Below are 22,171 nucleotides of genomic sequence, written 5' to 3' on the forward strand. Positions count from 1 at the left end.
TCAAAATCCATCCTCTCCTTGTAAAGACCGGCGAGGACAAATGCCCTGTGCCTCGCTTGACTCTGAGTTTTTTAATCCTAATAAACTGATGCAGGGCCGGGTCAAGCTTGGGCCTTCCTCCCACCATGGCACAGATGCATTCTGTCCCTTCCGCACACCAGGCGTTCCCTTTCAGGGATGTGCCAGCAGAGGGAGTCTCACAGGGCTGGTGAAACCCCAATCTCCTGAATAGAGAGGGCAGTTCCCACGTGTATGTACCAAACGCACCAGGGGCTGTGGGACTCCGATGCAGCTAATCCAGCAGCCTACGCAGTTGATTTTTGTGTGAGTTCCCAAAGGGCCCAGCTGCAGGCCGTGGCCCTGCTCTTGTAGCTGACACTTTCCTCCATCTCAGTGGGACACTTGGCCAAGAACATAGAACCACTAAGGTTGGAAAAGCCCTCCAAGATCACCTGGTCCAACCACCCCCTACCACCACCATCACCCACTGAACCATGTCCCCAAGCACCACGTCCAACCTCTCCTCGAACACCCCCAGGGACGGTGATGCCACCACCTCCCTGGGCAACCCGTCCCAACACCTGACCGCTCTTTCTGAGAAGAAATGTCTCCTCATTTCCAACCTGGACCTCCCCTGGCACAACTTGAGGCCATTCCCTCTGCTCCTATCACTGGTTACCTGTGAGAAGAGGCCAAAGCCCAGCTCCCCACACGTTTTAGGTAGCTGTGTTATCACAGAATGGGTTGGGTTGGGAGGGACCTTGAAACCCATCTAACTCCATCCCCCTGTCATGGGCAGTGATGCCCCCACCAGATCAGGTTGCCCAGGGCGTTGTCCAATCTGGTGTCCAACACCTCCAGGGATGGGGCATCCTCAGCTTCTCTGGGCAGCTTCTTCCAGTGCCTCACCACCTTTACAGTGAAGAATTTCCTCCTAACGTCTGGTCTAAATCTCCCCTTTTTTAGTTTAAGCCCATTCCCCCTCGTCCTCTCATTGAAGAGTCCCCCACCCTTGTTATAAGCCCCTCGAAGCCCTGCAACGCCGCACCGAGGTCTCCCTGAGCCTCCCCTTCCCCCCTGCCGACCACCCCCGGCCCCTTCAGCCTTGCCCGGTGCCCCGGCACCTCCTCAGCCCCCCTCAGCACGGAGGAGCCGGGGCTGCCGGGGCGGCTCCGTGCGGCCGGCCTACAACCCCCGGCATGCCGCGCGGCGCCCAGCCGGGGCAGCGGTGAGCGGGCGGCCGGGGGCTGCGGGGCTGCGGGCAGGGCCGGGGGCGGCACCGGCACCGGCAGCGGGACCGGGGCAGGGCGAGCCGGGCCGGGAGGGGCCGGGCCCCGCGTCCCCCCGCGTGCGGGCGTTTCCCCGCCGGCCGCTGAGGCGCCCCGGGACGGGAGGCTGCCCGCTGCCGCGGGGCCGGCCCGGGAAGCCGCGCCCGCGGGTCTCGTGCCCGCAGGACCGGGCGGCCCGCGGGGAGGCCCCAGCACCGCGACCGGGGCTCTGACACCGCCCGGCGGCGGCGGCCTCGCCGCGGATTCCGGCGGAGCGGAGGTGAGTGCTCCGCCCGCGCCCTGCACCGCGCAGCAGCACCCCTGCTGAAAGGAGGGTGCCCGGGTGCTGGGGCCCCAAGCTGGGGCGCAGGGAGCTCGTTTTCTCTCTGCCGCCGCTCGGTTGTCAGCCCACGTTGTCCCTCGTTAACGCGGGCTGTAGGCCAGAGGGTTTTGGGGTGGCCCCAGGTCCGGCCGGCCGTGCGTTTGTCCCCCGGGGACTGGTGTGCCACCGGAGGACGTGGATCTCCTCCCCTGCTGCCTGTCCCGTGTCCCTGGTGGCTGCAGTCTTTTGGAGTCCATCGGGAGGGCTGAGCCGGGGGCACCCACCCTCCTGCCTGCTCCTCCACACCGCCGAGGTGTGACTCAGTTTCCCAACGATCCTTAGCGCATTCGTGTCCTTCCCTGTCCCCTTCTAGGAGCAGTGAAGCGCCCGGATCCTGCGCTGCTGTGGTCCCAGCCTGGCCGTTTGCTGTCCCCGTGCCTGATGGATCCAGCGCTGGCTGGGGACGCTGCTCACGGTGATCGGCTGAGCCCGGTGCGAGAACACTAGTGGGACGTGAGTGCCGCCCTGCAAGGGACAGAGCCTGCCAGAAGATGGCTCAGGCCACCGGGAGCATCAACAGTGACTACAGGGACTGGGAGTGGAGCGCCGATGCTGGGGAACGGGCCAGGCTCCTGCAGAGCCCCAGCGTGGAGACGGTACCGAAGAGCGGGGAGAGCCAAGGCAGCGGCCTGGGGGCCACGTCCGCGCTGGGCGCCGTGTTCATCGTGGTGAACGCCGCCCTCGGGGCCGGGCTGCTCAACTTCCCCGCCGCCTTCAACATGGCCGGCGGCGTGGCCGCGGGCATTGCGCTGCAGATGGTGAGAGACAGGAGGGGAGAGCCCCTTGTCCAGGCCTGGAGGGGCCGGGTGGGACACGCAGCGCCCTGTGAGGTGCAGGGTAGGACCTCTGAGGGACAGTGGAGATGTTGGGTGTGTGGGGCGGCTCTGGGGACCTCGGCGTGCCGCTGCCTCACTGTGTGCTCTCGCTTCCTCTTCCCACCCCAGTGCATGCTGATCTTCATCATCGGGGGCCTGGTCATCCTGGCGTACTGCTCGCAGGCCAGCAACGAGCGGACGTACCAAGAGGTCGTGTGGGCGGTGTGCGGGAAGGTGCCGGGCGTGCTGTGCGAGGTGGCCATCGCTGTCTACACCTTTGGCACCTGCATCGCTTTCCTCATCATTATCGGAGACCAGGAGGACAAGAGTAAGTGCCCCAAGGAGCAACGAGCTGCCTGCCTTCCTCTGGAAGGGGCAAGCAGCACAACCCATCTGTCCCCACAGTCATCGCTGCGCTGGTGACAGAGCCTGAGGAAGCGGGGAGCAGCCGCTGGTACACCGACCGCAAGTTCACCATCAGCATCACTGCCTTCCTCCTCATCCTGCCCCTCTCCATCCCCAAGGAGATCGGCTTCCAGAAGTACGCCAGGTGGGTGAGGGGAGCCCCGCAGGGCTGGGCTGACCGCCTGGGGCAGCTGGCGCCCACCTGAGCAGGGCCCAGGGGACAGGGAGCGGAGACAGCGTGGCTCTAGCACTCATCTGCCCGCTAACCCCTGGGGTGTCAGACATCTCCTCCTTGCCTCGGTTTCTGCAGCCACAGTAGAATTCTCCAGGGCCTGTGTCCCTCCGTTGTGCTCTCCAGAGGAGCCTTGGAAGAGCTTCCAGCTGCTTCGTTCCCTGTCTTCGGAGTTGGGCACCCTGCAGAAGGGAGAGCCCATAAGGGTCTCCAGGGCCTTGGGCCGGGTGGTCTGCAGGTTAGCGCCACTCCACGTGGCATCTTGGTGCAACGTCGCTGCTGGAGCTGGACACAGAAACACCACAGCCGCTTCTTTAACGTTCATCTCTTTCCCAAAGCCCAGGGTCAGCACTCTCCTTTGGCTGGAGCACAGCTGCTGCTCCCAGCTGCGCAGCACAGTCCCTCGACGTGGTGGGGTTGCGTTGGTGCCTGTGTGGGGACAGCGGGTGATGCTGCCTGGTGTGTTCCTGTGGGGAAGAGGAGAGCAGGGCTCATCCCGATGGGAAGGGTTGGGTGGTCCGGGCTGTGCAGGGGGAAGGATGGGGCTGGAGGTGCTGGGAGGAGACTCTCAGATGTTCTCAGAGCTGGGAGGCAGTACACTGGTGGACTTACTGTCCCCTCTTGCAGCTCTCTGAGCGTGATTGGCACGTGGTACGTCACTGCCGTCATCATCATCAAGTACATCTGGCCCGACAAGGAGCTTGTGCCTGTGGAGATCCCCACCAGGTACGTGCAGGAGATGTGGTGCTGGCGGTGACCCTGACGGCACTGCAGAGCCAGGCAGGGACTCGTGAGCGAGGGGTGCGAAGGGTGAGGACAGATCCTTGCCAGGTCCTGTCCCAGGTCCCAGAGAAACTGCATGTTGCTGCCAGGAGCTCCCAAGTGGCTGCATCTCTGCATGTTTCACGGGAGCAGGTGGTGAAGGAGCAGAGAAAGGCCTGTTGGGGGCGTCCTGTCCTGGTCCTCGTCTCCTTCCACATCACTGCAGCCTGAGCTGAACCCTTGTCAGACATCAGAGAATCCCCATCTGCCTCCACTGCAAACGTCTTGCAGGCTGTTGGGGAGGGGGTGGACTCTGACAGCTGGGACCGAGGAGACCACAGGGGACAGAAGGACAGGGATGCAGAGAGGTCAAGCTGTCCGGCCAGCCCACCTGGGGACAAGGGGGGACGCCAACAGGACACAGCCGACACGGGGTGTGGCAGCCTGTGAAGGGTCTCTGCCAGCCCCGGGTCCCCAGGGGGCTCAGCCTCCCCCTGAGGACCCCAGAGCTGTGGTCCCAGTCCCTGGGGGATCTCTGGAGGCATTGATCCGTGGTGGCCCTGCCGGGGGACCCTGCTGTCCCAAACACGGGCGTTTCCAGAGCTCCTTCACAGGTTTCGAGGAGAGCTGAGTCACTTTTAGCTCCCGTACACCCGTACTCACCCAGAAATGAGGGGTCTGTGTCTCTCTTAGCGTGATTTTTGGTTATTTCCTTTGCCTGCGTGGCTTATCCCCTCCCTCATGGTATGGGGCCATTTCTGGACCTGGTGTGGGTGGGGACAACTGCCCAGGGGGATTTTAAGGCAGGGCAAAGTTTAGATCACTTTTTAGCATGCAAAGGCCTTGTCCCAGGTGGGAGGAATGGGCAGCTGAGGAGGGGGCAGACCAGCAGAGTCACGAACCCGTTCCCAAGTGCCCCCTGCTCTGACCGGTGCCTCTTTCTCTCCCCAGCCCCTCCACCTGGATGGCCGTGTTCAACGCCATGCCCACCATCTGCTTCGGGTTCCAGGTACGGCCACGAGCCAGGCGCTCCCCTTCCTGCCTGGCAGGGGGACTGGCCTGGTCCGGGGAGGCTTCCCTGCACATTCAGCCAAAACCTGCCCTATGTCCCTGGTACGATCCAGCCAGGCAGGAGGAGAGCGGTCTTTTGTTGGGCAAAGAGCTGGGTTGTGAGCAGGGTGGGGGAGAGATGGACCCATTTAATCCTGTTGCCCCCACTGCCTTCTCCAGCAACAAACCTGGGGGATCACAACACTGGTAGAGCTTTGCCACGGCTGCGTGTGGTGCACGGGGTCCTGCGCGGCTCCCGGTGCTCCAGCTCAGCCCATCGCGTGTCCCCGCGCTCTCTTTGTGTCTCCGGCAGTGCCACGTGAGCAGCGTGCCCGTCTTCAACAGCATGAAGCAGCCGGAGGTGAAGACCTGGGGGGCGGTGGTGACAGCGGCCATGGTGATCGCTCTCTTTGTCTATACAGGCACTGGTAAGTGAGTGGACCCCGGGTGGCTTCTGTGGCTATGGCGTGGTCCTGGGGGGGCTGCGAGCTCCTGGAGGACAGAGACCCTCTGGGCAGCAGAGGTACAGGGAGGGAATTATCTAACCACGGTGTCCCGTGCCGCATCCCTACAAGGGCAGGAGGCTCTTTCCCTGTCCCCTGCTGACTGTGCCCTTCTCCGGCAGGCGTCTGCGGCTTCCTGACGTTTGGGGCCAGCGTGGACCAGGACGTGTTGCTTTCCTACCCTTCCGACGACATCCCCGTCGCCCTCGCCCGGGCCTTCATCATCCTGTGCGTGCTGACGTCCTACCCCATCCTGCACTTCTGCGGCCGGTGAGCGGAGGGCGGCGGCGGGGGCTGGTGTGGGCAGGAGGGGCGCTGCTGGAAGCCTCCCTCCCCGGGTCCGTGCCCGCAGGGCCGTTCTGGAGGGCCTCTGGCTCCGCTACACCGGGGTGACGGTAGAGGAAGACGTGGTTCGGGAGCGGAGGAGGCGCCTGCTTCAGACCGTCAGTTGGTTCCTGCTGACTCTCCTCTTGGCCCTCTTCATCCCTGACATCGGCAAAGTCATCTCCGTCATCGGGGGCTTGGCCGCCTGCTTCATCTTCGTCTTCCCAGGTACCGCCCTGTCGTCCTGGGGTGCCCCGTGGAGAGTGGAGGTCTCTCGGCCTCGTATCTCAGAGAGGGAGGGGATGGGAAGGGGACGCAGGAGCAAGAAGAACCACTGGTTTGACTGGTCTCTCTGCTCCGTAACTGGGAGAGTAGGAGAGGCAGGGGGCTAGGTGAGGACTGGGGGGAAAATTCATATCCCAGCCAGCAACATGTTGAACCTTTCAAAGGCAGACCCTTTCCAGAGCAGGCTGGGAGATGGCCAGGGCTGACCTGGGGCACATCTCCTATGGGCTGGAGGAAGCCGAGGAGAAATAGGAGAGAACCTGTCCCTCCTGCCCTCAACAGAGCAGCCCTTACTTCAGAGGGAGCTCAGCTCCCTGGCCTGCTGGGCGTCTGTTCAGCCCTCATCTGGGTTTAACCTGCCTCCTCTCCCTTTCAGGGCTCTGCCTGATTCAAGCCAAACTCTCCGAGATCCAAGAAACCAGGGCCATCAGGTAATGTGCTTCCCTCCCCCTGCTTCCCCTGCAGATTTTGTAGTGAAGGTCCCATCTAAAACGCACTCTGTCCTTGTGCGTCCACAGCTGGTGGGCCCAGGTCAGCTATGGGGTGTTCATGGTCACCCTCGGAGCCTTCATCTTCGGACAGACCACTGCCAATGCCATCTTTGTGGATCTCACAGCCTGACGCCTACTCCGGGCTGGGCTGGGCTGCTGCCACGGGGAAGCAGATTTCCTGCTCCAGGACCGAGGGGGAGTGGGGAGAAAAGATTTTGGTATATTGGGAGCATCCATGAGGAATGTTGAAATCTGGGGCTTTGCTGAAAGAGCCCTGCAGGGACTCGTATCTCGCTGTCTTAATGCACCAGGCAGTCAGGCTTGCCTCCTCAGTCCTGACTCTCTGGTGAAGCCGGAGCATCACTACAAGGAGACCTCGGACTCAGCAGAGAGGAGCGCCGTGACGGTAGAGATCCCCGCTCGCTCCGTGCTGACATCCAGGTCAAATCCTTTCTGCCCCTCCAGGGTAGACATCACTAAGGGATCACGTTTGGGGTTTGCACAGGGAAGCACACTCTGTGTCAGGGGAACTCCTCTCCAGCACTTTGACAGCTTAATGTCCTTGTTTTCACTACAGTGTTGGAGGGAGACAGTGTCTTGCATAAAGGGAATTAGTAATCATGCCATAACTTGCCATCGGTGAGGGTGTGCCATGGTCAGAATGTAAAACAAATGGTGCCTCTGCGAAAAGGGAGAGTTCTGCTTTGGCGGAAAGCAAAGGCCGCTCTGCCCCACTGAGCAGTGGTGGGCCCCAGCTGAGTTCAGTAATCTGGAAAGCGAACAGGTTTCACTGCGCATGAGTGTGGCAATTCCTCCACCACCTTATACCCAGTAGCTTAGACAGGGCGACAGCCCTGTAGTCCTCTTCTGTGTCAGTGTTTGGTTCGGTTTGAATTTTGCTTTCCTGTGGCTCATCTCGCCAGCCTTCTGTCCTAGCTCAGTGCTGGCAGGGGTTCCTCTTCCATCTTCCTCTGTCTGGATTGCACTTTCCGTTTGAAAGTGGGAACACCACACTGAGCCTGGTTTTAACGTGCTGTTGGAGGAGGATCAGGAGGACGCCGGGGACACGCCGGTGCAATGTTTACACTGCCAGCCCAGCCTCCTGGCAGGGGCTTGGTACTCACTAGAGAAGGTGCTGTGACTGCATCGACCTGCTGGAGACACTACGCTAGAGCCGAGCTCATCTCTGAATTTCAAATCCTGTTCTTCCAGGGTGGGTGTCCAAGGAATGGGCCAGGTGTAGGTTTTAAGGGATGCTTCAGGGATAAAGCAGTCGGCGTTAATCCATTTTACATTGTTCCCGCAGTCGTTTACACTATATCTGGCTGTTGTTGCTCTGGGCGGTTCCTCCTTAGCCTTTCTGGAAAGTTTCACTTCTGCTCCTTGATCATTTCTCTGGGTTTAGCAGTTCCCCCAGCTGCAGATTCGGCTGGGGGTAGTTAAATCTCAGCAGTCAACTGCTCTTGTTCAGACTTTAAAGTCCCTTGATATTTGGCTTTTACATCCCTGGGGGAGAGAGGGATTGATGTGTAAATATCCTTGTACGACGTGTCTCGTGTCTCGGAGCAGTGCTCCCAGGTGTGGGACCTGGCCCAGCCCGCTGTGGTGGGAAGGTGAATCGTGACACGTTGACGTAGCCCTTACTGCGTTCCTTTCCCTCTGTGACCAGCCGGCGGTGGGTGAGAGGACAGCACATGGGCACGTCCTCGTGGCAGCGCGTGACCTCTCCCTACCAGTGCCTGCGGTGTATAAATGTGCTCTGACAAGAGGTGGCTTCAGCCTGGCTGCGGCGTTCAGCAGCTCCCAGGCAGCGCAGTGGGGCTGGCCCCGCTCTGGCAGGCCTGCTGCGCTGCAGGGAAGGGCTCTTCGCCCCAATGCATGTTTCTTCCCAGATCCCGCTCTGTAATTTGAGTATTCCCCGCCACTCTTTGAGATAACAGGGGGAAATCCAGATGGAGAATGAGAAAGAAACCCCAAATAAATTGTTTTGAGGGACTATGTGAAGTGTTGTGTCCCTCCAGCTCCAAGGTAGCTCCAACCACTGCGCCCTCAGCTTTGACAAGAACAGACTCCAGCAACCCCCCCCATTTGTGTCACCTGTGTGCTTGCCTGGGAACAGAGAAGTGTTTTGCTGTGCGGAGCTCTCGAGAGCTTGAGGGAGGACAGAGGATGCGGTGTATATGAGCAAACACTTTGCTTCTGCAGGATGAGAACAAGAGGTGAAAGGAGCCACGGGGCCTGGGGTTAATGGGTGTCTTGTCTAAATATAGGCCATCTGTGCTCCACACGGGAGTGCGAACATTGCAGGCACAGGCTGCCTCCAGTGCTTCTCCTGGCTCCTGCCTAAGGGCAGGAGCTCGAAGAACTTTCTGGTGTTTAAAAAAAAAATGTGGACGAGCATCCTTGATGGCTCTGTTGGGTTTGCATTAACAGCAGGAGGGCTCTGAGCAGGAAGGAGCCCAGGTGCAGGGCTGGGGTGCTCACTGGGGACTTCGGTCTCAAAAACCAGACTCAGCATCGCCTTGGGCTGCAGCTGGGCCACAGGACGTGTGTGTTGTGTCTCCGTGGGAGTGCAGGTAACCAGAGATGCGGCTCGATTTCCTCTCCCCGAGCCTGGTCGGGTGGAAGTGGCAGCAGCAGCACTCGGCCACAGGTGCCCCGTGTCTCTGCTTCCCACCTGCGCACACGGGGGACACCAGGCCCCGTCACCCCATGTCCCCGTGTCTGAGACCCGGGGTGCCTGCGGCCCTGGCACGGGGTAACACAGCGCCGTGGCCGTTTCTCTGTCTGCCTTACCCCTCCTGTGACTGTTTACAAACTCTGGCCTTTGTACGTCTTTTCTACCTGTGAACGCGGATGACCGGCACTCAATAAACGTGCAGTTGTGGTGCGTGTGGCTCCCTGTGGTCTCTGCACACCGCGGGGCTGCTCGCATGGGGCTGTCCCCGGCACAGGACGTGACGGGGGGGGGGGGCGGCGGGGGCCTCGAAGCCTTCACAGAGCCGGGCCCGCGGCCCTCAGCCCCGTCCCCACAGCCCCCACAGCCCGGGGATGGGCGGCCACCGCTCCTGTGGCGTGGCAGGGCCGCCTGAGGGGCAGCCCGGAGCCGCGAGGGCCCGGCGGGGCGCTGCCGTGCCCCGTGAGGCGACAAACGGCCGGCACACGGCTCCCGCCCGGCGCCGCCTCAAGGCGGGCGGACACAAAATGGCGGCCGGCGCTGAGGGGACCGTACCACTGCCCTGCGCGGGGGGCGCCGCGCGGGCCGTACCACTGCGGTGTGGGGGGGGGGGTCGGGCTGCACCACCGGGGGGGGGGGCGCTGCTGCTCCCCCTCCCCCTGACTCCGCGCGCCCTTTGGCGCTCCCCGCCGCTTCCTCTTCCTGCCCCGCGCTGATTGGCTGTCCTGGGCGGCCCTCGCCTCGGCTGCCGGCGCTGGTTGGCCGCCGGCGCGCATGCTCCGCCCGAGGCGCCAGCCGGCCCCCATTGGCCGAAGCCGCGCGGCCAATCAGAGCTCGGCGCCCTCTCCGCGCGGACAGCCGGGGCGGGGCGGGGGGAGGACGGGGGAGCGTCCGCTTGAGGCCGCTCCGCGCTGATTGGACGAGCGCCGCGGCGAGCCGCGCTCCGATTGGAGGAGCGCCGGCCGGGTGGGCGGGCCCTCAGCGCGCCCCTCCCCTCCCCCCTCCTCCCCCTCCCGCTGCCGTGCCGCGAGGGGACGGGGGAGGGGAAAGGCCGCGACGTGAGCGCGCGACCCCGGCCGCCATTTTGTAGCGGAGCGGCGGAGCCCAGCGCACAGAGGCCGCGGCCCCGCGCCCCGCTCCGGCCCCAGGCGGCCCCCAGGTGAGGCCCGGCGGCGGGGGGGGGGCTTCGGGATCACCGGGGGCCGAGGCCGAGGCCGGGCCGGGCCCGGAGGGTGCGGGGCCGGGCGGCGGGGCCTCGGCCTGGCCCCGCGGTGCTGCCGCCCCGAGGCGCTGAGGGGCCGGGCCGGGGCTTCCCGGGCCGGGCCGCGGGAGCTGGGGCGGGGAGCGCCGCCGGGAGCCCCGGTGCCGGGGGGAGGCTCCCCGGGGGCACGGCCGAGCCGCGGCTCTGCGGGTTTCCGCCTCGCCTCCCGGCCCGCCGCCGCGGCGCTGGTGGCGGCAGGTGGAGCTGTGAGGGAGCTGTGAGGGCTGGGAGCCGCAGGTGCCCGGCCCGCCGTGAGCCCGGCCCGGCGGCACCTCCGCAGGGTCCGCGCTGCTGGGACCCGCCCGGGAGGGCAGGCAACGTGCGGGCGGCTGCAGCCCCGCGGCGGCAGCCCCATGGGGGGGACCTTAGGGGAGAGCCTCGGCGCTGTGCTGCGGTTACGGGCGTGCCGTGCGGTCAGGCGGACGCGTGTGTGGGAGAAGTAGGGATACCGGCAGTGTGAAACATCAGCAGTTGGGCCATCCGACAGCCGCCGCCGTGTTGCAGGTAGCTCCGTTGCGGTCGTTGCTACTCGGGAGGAGCCCCGTGTTCTGTTGTACCGGCAGGGTAGCGAGCTGCCCTAACCACCAACAGACCGTCAACAACTTGTTTGGGCAGTCTTTGGCCTTTATTTACAACCGAACTGAGATAATATTAAAAAAATAAACAACAGAGCCAGATAGTTTATCTGTTGATGTCAGATGAGCTTAGGGGGTGTCTGCTTGTGAGTCCAACTTTTGAGAAGGAAGCATGACATCTGCTCTCGGTGGAGCTTGGCTTTTTTTTTTTTTTTTTAAGTAGGTAACAAAACAGGCGTGACTCCTGACAAGTCATTCTTAGTGCACATAACTTAAGTGTTTCCTGTTTCTAAGGTAACTACATTGGCATTGACTTAAATTATAGGTGGGATAAGTCCAGGTGAGGTGGCTCTTACAAGCAGGAAGCAAACGTAGCTGGTAGTACGTAGACTTGTTCTTTCTTAAGTCTTATTTTCTTAGTTTTTCTGTCCTTATGCTTTTAAGCATGCTGTTAACTACTGATCCTCTTGGCCTGGTTTCTCAAAGCCAAGCTCCTAGCAAGTTTGCCATCTCCCCGTCGTATTTTCAGACAAATATCTAATTCTCTGTTCTTCTACCGTAGTGCTCCTAGATATCTAACACATTGTTAAGTCATGCTGAAGTAGCTGCTGCTGGTGTTTTAAACAGTGAGTACATGGAAGGGGAGTTATGCAAGCGTAACGTAGGAAACGTGGATAGTGACATTCTGTGACTCTGTGAACAGGCATCACGAAGTAGTGTAGGGAATTCTTACCACTGACATTCGTGGCTGAGGACACGGCCATTCTAGCCAGATTTGTCTTATGTTCTGTGGATGTTGCAGTTCTGCTTTGCCTCTTTGAAGCAGTGTTGAACTGTTCTCAAAGTCTTCTCGGACGGTAAAGCAGCACAAAGCTTTTGAGCAGGTCCTTACCTCCAGTGGAAGCTTTATCCTGCAGCATTTGACTGAAGGGGAAGTAGGAAGTCAGGGTTGCTTGGATGTTTGTAAACATTCCTCGCTGAGATGTGCCAATGCCTGAAGTTGCCATGTCATGATGCTTGCCTGACGTCTTTGAGGTAGGTTCCAGACCTGAAGCTTAGCTGGCCTTAACGTAGTGGCACAAACATACGTGCTTAGCTCAAGCACTCTGTGGAAACTAAAATTAATGCGTCTGACCAGCATTAGTGGCTTCCAGTTGACTGGAATTGTGTGCAGTCTTCCAGTAAGTGGAATATTTGGGTGGTTCTGCTGTGTAAACACCTACGTTTGAGCCAGGCAAATTATTCCGTAGCTTATTTCACTCTTTGCTTGACTTACACCGTAAGGTTTTTCCCTGTAGATTTCAAAATGACATCCAGTAGTCTAACTTAACTGCAGCGGGATTCAAAACCCTCGTCCCCCCTTGGAGCACTTCTCACGTGAGGCTTCTGAGAGGCGTGCTGCTCTCCTGTGTGTTCTTTTGGTGCGTGGATTTGAAGAAGCGGGTAAGAGTCTGTGTTCTGGAGGACAAGTTTAGCGGTGGCACTTTTAGTGTGTTCTGTGTGATGTTTTGTGACAGGAGTTCAGAACCTAGGCAGTGACTGTGTTGCTGTTCTGTCACTTGTGCTCTTTTATCCTCCACGTGCAGTACATGTGGCCTAAAGTCTTTACAGCTCTTGAAACTAAGGGAGTGTAGTTAATTAGTTCTGCAAAAATAATACTAAAAAGAGATCCAAAGTTTGGCTTAAAGTAATTTTGAAGTTGCTTTCTTCATAAGGTTGTTTCTGAATGCGTGGAGGACTTCAGGTTTGTTCCCCTCATCCTCAGCAGTGAGGCGTAGTTACAACTAGAGATCTGCAGCAGGTTTTTGGCTGGAAGTGTTTTAGTCAAACCTGGCTACTGGTTACATAGTGATCTTCTTTCTTTTGAGCTTTGGGATTCTTGCCTTGAATTGTATCGTATTTATGATATAGTAACCTAGCAAGAGCTCTGCCCTGTTGAAGAGGGTCAGCTGAAGCTTCTCCCCTGCCAAATGTTGTGTGGATGGCCCATTGATTTCCTTAGAAAGTGTTCAGGCTTACAGCAAGTATTTTCTACCTCTTAAAAATCTGCTGTGTTGCACAATGTGAAATGGTAATGTTTTAATGTGTGAATAAGAGCTCCCGAGTCCTGTGTCTGATACTTTATTCCGTTACTGTGTGACAGGAGCTGTAATTGAAAGTTGCTGATTTTGTCAGCAAACTTAAATTTTTGGTCAAGTCTTTTTGGCCAAGGCTCAGATTTTCTGAACCTGTAAAGACGGCAAGTGTGCCCCGTGCACGGAGAGCTCCTTGAATTCCTGAGGGCCAGGGTAGGGAGGTTCATTCCCACTAAGAATATATGCATCTAAAAATAAAGTCTGCTTTGCATAGCATTCATAGCTTCCTTAATCAGCGCTGCAGAAATTGAAGTTTAGCCTCGTGCTGAGCAGCCAGGGAGCCACCTGTATGCGCTTCTGCTTTCCTGGCAGCTCTCCCTTACTCGGAGTTGTGTGCGCTACGGTAAGGTAGGTTGCTCAAAACTGTGAGATGCTGTCGGTCTGGTGCTGAGAGAGCTGCAGGCTGGTCGGGTATTGGGATACAGCCCACAGAAGCTGTGTGTTTACGGCGTAAATAGGAAGCTACCTCCCTCAGCTACCCCGTGGCGCTGCCAGACTTCGCGATTAGCAGGAATGGTGGTTGTGCCTCCACGGGATCGCAGCACGCAGGGTTGGTGGTCTCTGCTTTTCTTGGAGGAGAACGGTTTGCTGCCCAGCTCCAGGGCTTAAACGCTTGATTTGGGGTGGGGTAGGTGCGATGCTGTGCTGTTTGCTTCAGTCTGAGGGACAATACCCAGAGAAATGTTTGGGTTTTTTTGCTCTGAAACTTCAGTTACTGTTGTCAGAGTGACCGAGTTGGAGCTCTGGTGTGGGTCCTGTTCTTGAGCCTGTACCAGGCTGTTGCTGAAATCGAGTGCCCTGACAGGGACTGGGTTCCCCGTGCTAGCTGCTTGTGGTGCTTGGTGGGCTGTACAGGTGCAAGTACCGTGGCTTTGGTGCTCTTTGTTTTCGAACAGGTACTTTCAGAAGCTTTAGGTTGGTCCGGTATGTTAAACCTTGCTTGTGAGATCTGCTTGGACAGCGTGTACCTGCAGTGCCCAGTGGTACTTTTTAAAGTTACTATTTAGTCCAGGGATGCTTTCTAAAACTAAGGTATTATTTACAGAAAACAGTCAGGTACTGTCCTACTGGGAAACCTGGTAGCTTGTGTGCCCGCCCCCCTTCACACAAAACTTTTAGAGTTAAAAACCTGTAGGTAAAAGTAGGGAGTGAGCCTGCCAGATGTACACAAATAAGAACTGAAAGTTTTCTTGCTGCAGTTTTAAACGTGTTACGAAATTCTTTTGTAACACTACTAGCTTGTCTTTGAAATCTTAAAGAAGGTGTTCAATGTTAGTTTGAAAAAATTTGTCATAAGACCTAGGGTTTTTTTGCATAGGTGGGATCTTCTGTAGCTTCTAGGAATACGCAGGGGTTTCTGTGGCATAAGATAAGCCGGCTAACTTTTTTCCTTAAAAAAAATCGGAAGACTCTTCATCCCCCGTGACAGAATTTGTTGTTCCTGGTGGTTTTTGTTGTCTGTGGATGAAGAGGAGCACGCTTCCCCCCAAGGTGCCACGTGTAAACTCACTAGTCCTTCCGAGAAGCACCTTGCTGCCGCTGAAGCTACACCCTGTGCGCGTCCTTCCCAGTACGGTAGGAGAAAATGGTTAAAAGTACAGGCAGGTGTTAAGTAACAGCTCCGAGTGCGAGTGAATGCCTTGTGAGGGATGAGGAGGGCCCTGAGTGCTGCCCATTCCCAGCACAGCCCTTTCCCCTCGCCTCATGCAGGGCTCGCTGCCCTGCCCTGCCCCAGCAGCAGCACGGCTGTCTGTCAGGCTGATGCCTCACCTGCCCGATCCAGCAGGGCAGGGGCACTGAAGTCGTGTGCTGGGGGTTCGGCCGTGCAACCAGGGCACAAAGAAATAGTTCTTATTCAAAATGGGCATCTTCAGACTCCTGGCAAGAAGCCTGGTGACCTTTGGATCCTGATCGAGCACAGCTTCACAACAGTGACTCTCCAGCGTGCTTCCAGCCCTGACAAATTGCAGAGCTGCTTCCCAGAGCAGCTTCCAGCTTCCTCTGAGCCTCCTCCGACTGTTGGCTGTGCAGGACTCGCTTTGGGATGCGATTTTTATCGCGTTGGCAATCTGTAATTTAACAGACGAGATGTCAAGTGCCAAGTTCTGTGTTCTCAGAGAAATTTATTAAGCTGGCAAGCTCTGCTGTTCTCGCTCGCTGGAAAGCTGTTTCCGTGTAAGCCAAATGTTAGGGTTAGTTTATTGCAGCTCTCGGCGCGTGTTGCTCATTCACAATCCCTTGTTTTGGTGCGGGTGGCTGAGTGCGATGCTACTTTGAGAGCAGCGAGGGAAAATATCGCAGAAGTGGTTGAAAAGCGTGCTTTTCCTATAAACTTGTGATTGTTGCCTTGACTGATTGTGACCCCTGATTGTTGCTGTGTGGTGTCTCATTTATTATGCATCTTGTTTTCTCCTTTCTCGCAGTGCTGAAAGGGTGGGCATTCTTCTGACTCTCTGCTAGCTCCTTCAGGCTGGCAGAACGCAGAAACGAATAAATGTGGCCGGGGAGCGTGAAAACAGCAAAGCTGGTGTTGTGAAAACTTAATAATGCTGCTTCTTCCTTGTAGACATAGTTACATTGAACAGTTTACATAAGTTAAGCCATCAAAAATGTCTGTATTCTCAACATCTTTGGTAAACCAGAGTTTTCCTGTTCCGAAGGAAAGGAAAGCAGAAAAGAAAAGGCCCTTAGGCATAACGCTGAGTTTTTTGTTTTGTTTCCACCGCGTGGTGTTCTGCCGGAAATAAAAACATGCAGAGAAACCATGAGCTTTTTTGGCATTATGTAAATATTTTAAAGGTTTTTTAATTAAAAAAAAAAGAAAAACATATTTTGACTGATAGTGATCCGCGACGAGGTAACAGCAGTGCCTGGAGCACAGCTGTAAAGTTGCTACAGAACTTGAAGCTAATGCAGTTTTTGTCTTTCAGGTGCCATGTTTCAGAACAGAGGAAGACAACTGAGGAAGAAGAGCTGAAGAAAGTAACACAACCAGATACAGGCTAATTGGGGGAAAAAAAATTAACCTGTCTCTGAGGTGACTAAAGGGGAATAATGGTGATTTTGCGCCGGGCTCGGCCGCCTGCTTCCGCCCCAACCAGCAATGAATCTTGACTCGCTCTCGCTGGCCTTGTCTCAAATCAGCTACCTGGTGGACAATTTAACCAAGAAAAACTACCGAGCCAGCCAGCAGGAAATACAGCATGTAAGTAACTAACGATGCTGCAGAAGAAATTTTGGGAAGAAGCAATGGGAATATCGGATGGAGTTTCTCTCTTCTCGCGCACGTTTCTGTACCGCGATACCAAGAACCGCAGCTCGCTTCTCTGAGGTGTTCCTGTTGGTTTCACTTGCCGAGTGGTGGAATACAGCAGCAGTCATCCTTCAGAGCTGAGACCAGGATAACTTAGTGGTTGCATGTTAGGATTAGCTCCTGTTCTTGGAGTATGGTGTACAAAGCTTCCCTGAACTCCTTCAGGTTAAAGTTTTCAACTTTGGAAGTTCCCTAAGAACATAGTTGGGTGGCAGAGGGTTGGAACCACACACATTTACTGTTCAAAGTTGTTGCACTGAAAAAAATGTTCATCTGAATACTTTTGCTTGCTTTGGATGGAAGTTTTTTGCTCCTTACCCTCTTCAAAGGAGTGTGGCACGCTGGTGGAGCCAAGGGAACTGTGTTGGCCCTGGTTTTTCAGAAGGCAGGCAGGGTAGTTGTGTAGTGAAACCAAGAAAGATCCAAAATCTGAGCGAGAATTGTGGTTCAGCTGACCTTTTTAAAAATAGCTCTGACTTGCAGGATGGGCTGAAAACCATTATCGGGGCAGAGTACTCAGGAGGAAGTGAATGCTACCGAGCCAGTTTTAGAAACTAGTTTAGTTCAGTTCCCAGCAGGCAGCTGGGCTGCTTACACTATTTTTTTTTTCTTACGCCGGTGCAGTCCGATAGCGATTTGAATGAAATTTGGAGGCCAAAGGGTGTAAGCAGAGTCCGTTTCTGTAACAACGGACTTGTTTAAAAGCATGTTTATTGCTTCCCCTGAGATGAGGGGGGCGACGCCTGCAGTACTCGGTGCTGCTACTTCAGATGATCTCCCGGGCCATGGGAATGGAACCGATCTTCTGCAACTCCTGTACAGCTGGCATGTTTTTGCAAGTTCGGCACTTGCAAGGGTGTGAGATCCTGCTGTCCTGTAAGCGAGCGCTGGTGTCAGCAGCGAGGCGTGACTGAGCTATAACTTGCAGATTTGACGAGGAAACTTAGGGGAAGCACAATAAGCATCTGGGTCTGAGAGGCGACGCGGTCCATCTTCTTTTCAGCTGGCGTGCAGCTCTCTGAAATGGGGACAGGTCGTTCCTTGTTTTTCACCCCAGCCCTCTTGCTGTGCTGAGAGGCCGCGAGCTAGTGAGCGGGAAGGCTGTATTGAGTATAGCTGATCATAACACAGATCTAGGATTTCAAAACTAAATTCCTACAACCTCCTTGATCCCTGGTGTTTTTTTAACTTGCTAGTATCGCTTTACTTTTGAGGTTCCTTGTGCAATTTTGCCTTAGATAGTTGGAGGTTATGTGTACGTGCTTTAACTGTCTTTGTCTCACAGTACGCTGCCTGGTGTAAATTTTTGGCATAACTCAATTTTACAAAGTTCGTGTCTAAGCATACAGACTGGAAAGGCATGCTCGGAGCTGTTCCTTTCACAACTGATTAGTGAGAAAGGCCTCTGATCTCGAGCTCCTGGCTTTATTCCAGCTTGCAGTTCTGACCAAAATGACAGGTTTGAATCCATCACTAGTGAGTGTAACTGTGGCAAAGCTCGAGCAATTGATTTTTGCTTTAATGTGCTTTCAGTCATCATTTAACATACGTGATGCTTTAAGCCTGCTTTAAAAAAATGAACATATATTTAAGAAACGAATCTCCTATGTATTTGTCAGAAGGATAAATTCTAAAGAACAGCTTCCTCTGAAACGGGTTTTGTGGTTTCCTTTTTCCTGAATCAGTGGTAAGGAGAGCCTGACTGGAGAGCAGGGAAGGGCTTTGCGGACGTTCATCTAGGAAAGCAAAGCCGTCTGCGTTCAGCTGAGCAGAGCTGAAAAGCAGAGTTATTTCTGGGCTAAGCCTGTGTTTGCCTAAACAAAATCCAACTTGTCTCTGTATGTTAAATCCGAGTATGGGTGGTTCGAGCTTTATCCTGAATCGCAGAGCAGCTGGGGTGGGCAGGGACCTCCTGGTGTCACCCGGTGGCACCCTGCTCCAGCAGGGCCACCCGGGAGGCGTCAGGTGCCTCAGCCTCTTCCATGCAGGCAGATTCCCTGCCCCGAACAGTACCGTGACGTTGGAGTAGCAGCTATGGGCCGCCAGACTGTGCTCCTCTGAGTCTTTTGGAGGGCGCAGTAGTGTTAGCACTCAAGCTTTGTCCTTTGTAGCTGTTAGGGAAAGAGCGCTGGCAGTCCTGCTGCCTGTAGATTAAAACTGAGCTCGGTTTCGCAGTTGCCAGAAGCAGGCGGGTTTCTTGTAAGAGCTGGGTACTGGCGTGCTCAAGGCCTCTTAAAAGCAGAGGGCCAACTCCAGGGCTGCTTTTGTCAGAAGGCTGATACCTAGAATATCGTGGATGTAGTTGGAAATAAGCTACAGAACTAACTAGGAAGTAAATTTATACTCGACTCAGATTCATGACGTGGTGCAGACAGTGCTTTATCCTTTTCCTGAAGCAGTGCCAGGCTTCTGCTTTATTAGAGTAACGTGCTGCTGCTGTTGAACTGCTGTCATGAAACAGGAGTTCTGCTGTAACCTTCGGTGTTTAGCAGCAAACAAGCTGCGGCAGCTGTTCTTCCTAGGGCAGCCAGTCTTCAGAGATGACTTTATGAAACAGGTACGCTGTCTTGGAGATGTGTAGGAAGGCTGCCAAACTAAGGGTTCTTTCAGCTCTTCCTACAGGAAAACTAGCAGTTCTGATTCTGATTCCTGGAAGAACTTTTGCATAAGTGTAGTGAGTTGAAAAATGCTACGCTGCACTTCCAGCCTTCGCTTTCCCCCACCGTGTGTTATATTTTCAAATGCATAACCTTCAGAAGTTGCTCCTAAACAAGGCAGCAATCTAATTCTGATGCAGAGATGTTGTGCTGATAGCTTCAGTGTGTGCAGTTTTCTTCGGCGTCCATCTGCTTTCGTGAATTCATCTTGGTTATAGCACCAAGTAGCTCATAGGAGATTGATCCAGTTTCATGCCAGTCTGGTTACCATCTCTCAATCTACATATTTAATTGGAGTTGTTTAAGCAAATTGCTTGTTTTCTGAAGCCTCAGCTCACTCACAGAACTTGCTGTCAGTTCTGTTGTGCTGCCTTTTGCATGAATGCGAGCATCTTCCCCCTTAATCCAGGGGGGTGGCTGCCACTCAGGACAGCGCTGTCAGCTAACTGAAGCGGGCTGTTTGCTCCAGGCCGATGTATCACAAGCGTGTATGTTGTAGCCCCTGGTCATGATGCAGAGCTATCTCCAACTCGGATGTTCCTTCCCAGCAGAACAAAACTTGGCAGCTCCTGGAGTGAGCAGCCTGTGAGGGAAGGGGAAGTACGGGGTCAGATAACGATAGAGGAATTGAGCGGAGCCGTCGGAGAAGCTGAAGCGGATGCAGCCTGAAGCAACGCTGTCTGGCCCTTTGCACAAAGAAGCCACCAGCAGATGAGGATGTTTGTGGCAGGGTGCAGCCCTGAACTTGGTGGAGGAAGTCACAGCGCAGGGCAGAGCTGCTGGGGCGTGCTTCCACATGTTGTGGAAACAATGGCCAAATTTTGCTGGTAGATGGAGGTTGGGTTTGATGTTAGCTGCTGTTATTTGGACAAATAAAGCAAGTTACTGGTGTTGGAGTGACTTGAACCTTCTGCCGCTCTAGGTTCTACTGAAAACGAGTGATGCTGTGCAGTTAGGTGAGGCTTAAAGAATTGAATGCAGGCTGAAACAGCCTGAAGGTGCTTCAGGCAGCAAGCTGATGAGCTGATCTGTACCCAGGAGTTAAACTAAAGGCAAATCGCAGGGCACACTAACACAAACGGAGTAGTGTTACTAAGATTTAATAATGAGTAATAGATGTTGAAACTAACAAATGTGAATCATCTATTTAGACCGAGCTGTGGAGTTTGGCTGAATGAGCTCTAAGGACAGGGGAAATGTCATGTGCTGAGTGCTTGCGGCCCAGAAATTTTATTTTAAAGTTTGTTAATGAACAAATGGGAAATTAATTTTTTTTATATGGCAGGAAACACTGTATAGTATTTCATTTTTGTCTAAAAAGGGTCTGGAGTAGTAGTGGCAGTCAGTCATGACCAGGAGACAAGGTAGAAGCTGTCTGCAAGCTGAAGGAAGGTTCCCTACAGCATCCTGTCTGGGAGAAATTCCCGATATGTAGGTATAGCACACAGATGCGGGCTGTCTCAGGGCTCTGCTCTTGTACACTGAGGCACAGAAGAGGTAGGAAAAATATGGGGGAAAGCAGGACCTTGGCACCATGTGGATTCTGGGCTGCTTTAGTGGCAGAGAAGCATAAAATTGTCCTCTAGTGACTTGAAAACCCCCTCCCTTAATGCTTCTGTAAGAACCCTACCTGTGAAATGCATGGCTTCTCTCAAAGTGATGTGTGCCTAGATTGTTTTCCTATCTTTTTATGGTTTTCATTTGCAAATAGGTTTAATGACTTGTTTTCTAGGTTACTAATTAAAAGGGAAACATTTTCAATTGTTGAAACTCCACATGTATTAAGCACTCAAAGTACTGCTCTATCCACAGTGCTAGTCCCAGATCATGCTCTCTAATGACAGTTTGTTACCAAGTTGTTTTTTGGATGCTTTTTTTCCAGATTGTGAACAGGCACGGTCCCGAGGCAGACAGGCATTTACTACGCTGTCTATTCTCGCACGTGGATTTCAGTGGCGATGGTAAAAGCAGTGGCAAAGATTTCCATCAGGTAAAGTTTGCGCTGAGGCAGCTGCTTGTTAATGTTGCTTGTTATCAAATCCTGTTGCAGATATTTCTATTTTTAGCACAAAGGGAGGTTGGAGATAGTAGCTTCAAGCAAAATACTGCTATGACGTTGGGCTTTTCAACTGGAAGCAGCTCTTGCCAGTCCTCTAGTCTGAGGGCAGTAAATTGTTGCTATCTGACTCTTAAAATACCTTGATCTGGAAAAGCAGCTGAAGTACAATTGCTCTTTTCACCACATACAGTGCTCTACTTTGAAAGCCTGTATTTGTCTCCTGAAAACTTTGTCCCAGTCCACTAACTGGTTCGTCTGGTGTCGGGTTGTGTTTTTCATCCTTAAGCAATGTTGGCACAGACTTTTTAGCTCACAAATAAGAACCAAATATTCTTAGATCCTCTACTGCATGTGTGTGAGGTTGCTTACAGAAAATGAAATGTTGTGTGTTTGCAAATCAGTTCTCTTTGCCATTTTATGCAAATGTTTGGTCACTTTCTTAATCTTAGAGGGAAAACCAAACAAAACCTTAAGTAAACTTGACTGAAAGGAAACTAGTTAGATGAGTGCTGATGAGAATTTAGGCACTTGCAAGACTTAAAGGTTTCCTATATTTAGTACTACTGCATTTAGTGAAAAGAAGCAGCTTTATTGTCTTGTTCTGTGTTGAAACGATATGAATGTTCAAGTTTTGTTCTTTCCAGACTCAATTTCTGATCCAGGAGTGTGCGTCGCTGATTACGAAACCAAACTTTATCTCGACGCTGTCCTACGCCATTGACAATCCCTTGCACTATCAGAAGGTCTGTAAGCTTGTTGAAAAGGATCCTCCTGTTTTTCCCTTGTGTTTTTCATATTGTTTTTTTTTTTTAGGCTAAGATCACTTGTGTTAAAGTCTTCAAAAATTGAGCTTGCATGGAAGTTCTGTTTTGTTAAACTGAGCTAGTTACTCAGTCACTCAGAATAACTAAAAACTAATTTTAAAAGCTTAATCTAATGTTAGTACCTGATGGCTTGTTTCTGGCAGACAGTACCAA

The 22,171-nt window shown here is 54.5% G+C and overlaps 2 protein-coding genes across 10 annotated transcripts in view; both read left to right on the forward strand.

The window, feature by feature from the left end:
• The first annotated feature begins 1,284 nt into the window (after nucleotides 1-1,284).
• SLC38A7 (solute carrier family 38 member 7) lies at nucleotides 1,285-9,407 on the forward strand. The gene is made up of 11 exons (XM_083851936.1): nucleotides 1,285-1,548; nucleotides 1,964-2,408; nucleotides 2,595-2,793; nucleotides 2,871-3,015; nucleotides 3,730-3,828; nucleotides 4,816-4,873; nucleotides 5,228-5,342; nucleotides 5,540-5,687; nucleotides 5,770-5,969; nucleotides 6,403-6,457; nucleotides 6,545-9,407. Exons 2-11 carry the CDS (start codon nucleotides 2,142-2,144, stop codon nucleotides 6,645-6,647), a joined length of 1,389 nt encoding a protein of 462 aa, XP_083708062.1. The 5' UTR covers nucleotides 1,285-1,548; nucleotides 1,964-2,141; the 3' UTR covers nucleotides 6,648-9,407.
• An 808-nt stretch (nucleotides 9,408-10,215) lies between these two features.
• The window catches only part of CNOT1 (CCR4-NOT transcription complex subunit 1), a 60,024-nt gene continuing 48,068 nt past the window's right edge, over nucleotides 10,216-22,171 (forward strand). For all 9 annotated transcript variants that reach the window (XM_083851924.1, XM_083851928.1, XM_083851926.1 and 6 more), the window contains exons 1-4: nucleotides 10,216-10,353; nucleotides 16,096-16,370; nucleotides 21,018-21,125; nucleotides 21,839-21,937. In XM_083851924.1, the coding sequence (XP_083708050.1) occupies nucleotides 16,269-16,370; nucleotides 21,018-21,125; nucleotides 21,839-21,937 (309 nt within the window). In that variant the 5' untranslated portion in view covers nucleotides 10,216-10,353; nucleotides 16,096-16,268. The remainder of the gene's footprint in view (nucleotides 10,354-16,095; nucleotides 16,371-21,017; nucleotides 21,126-21,838; nucleotides 21,938-22,171) is intronic.

This window comes from Anser anser (assembly GCF_964211835.1).
Source record: "Anser anser genome assembly, chromosome: 11".
Taxonomy (NCBI): Eukaryota; Metazoa; Chordata; class Aves; order Anseriformes; family Anatidae; genus Anser; species Anser anser.

What these genes read in the sequence shown, in the direction of transcription:
- SLC38A7 (XM_083851936.1), top strand. Translation starts at nt 2,142, where the DNA reads ATGGCTCAGGCCACCGGGAGCATCAACAGTGACTACAGGGACTGGGAG. An exon ending in CCATCTGCTTCGGGTTCCAG is followed by an intron (nt 4,874 to 5,227) that starts GTACGGCCACGA and finishes TGTCTCCGGCAG; the next exon opens with TGCCACGTGAGCAGCGTGCC. An exon ending in CTTCATCTTCGTCTTCCCAG is followed by an intron (nt 5,970 to 6,402) that starts GTACCGCCCTGT and finishes TCTCCCTTTCAG; the next exon opens with GGCTCTGCCTGATTCAAGCC.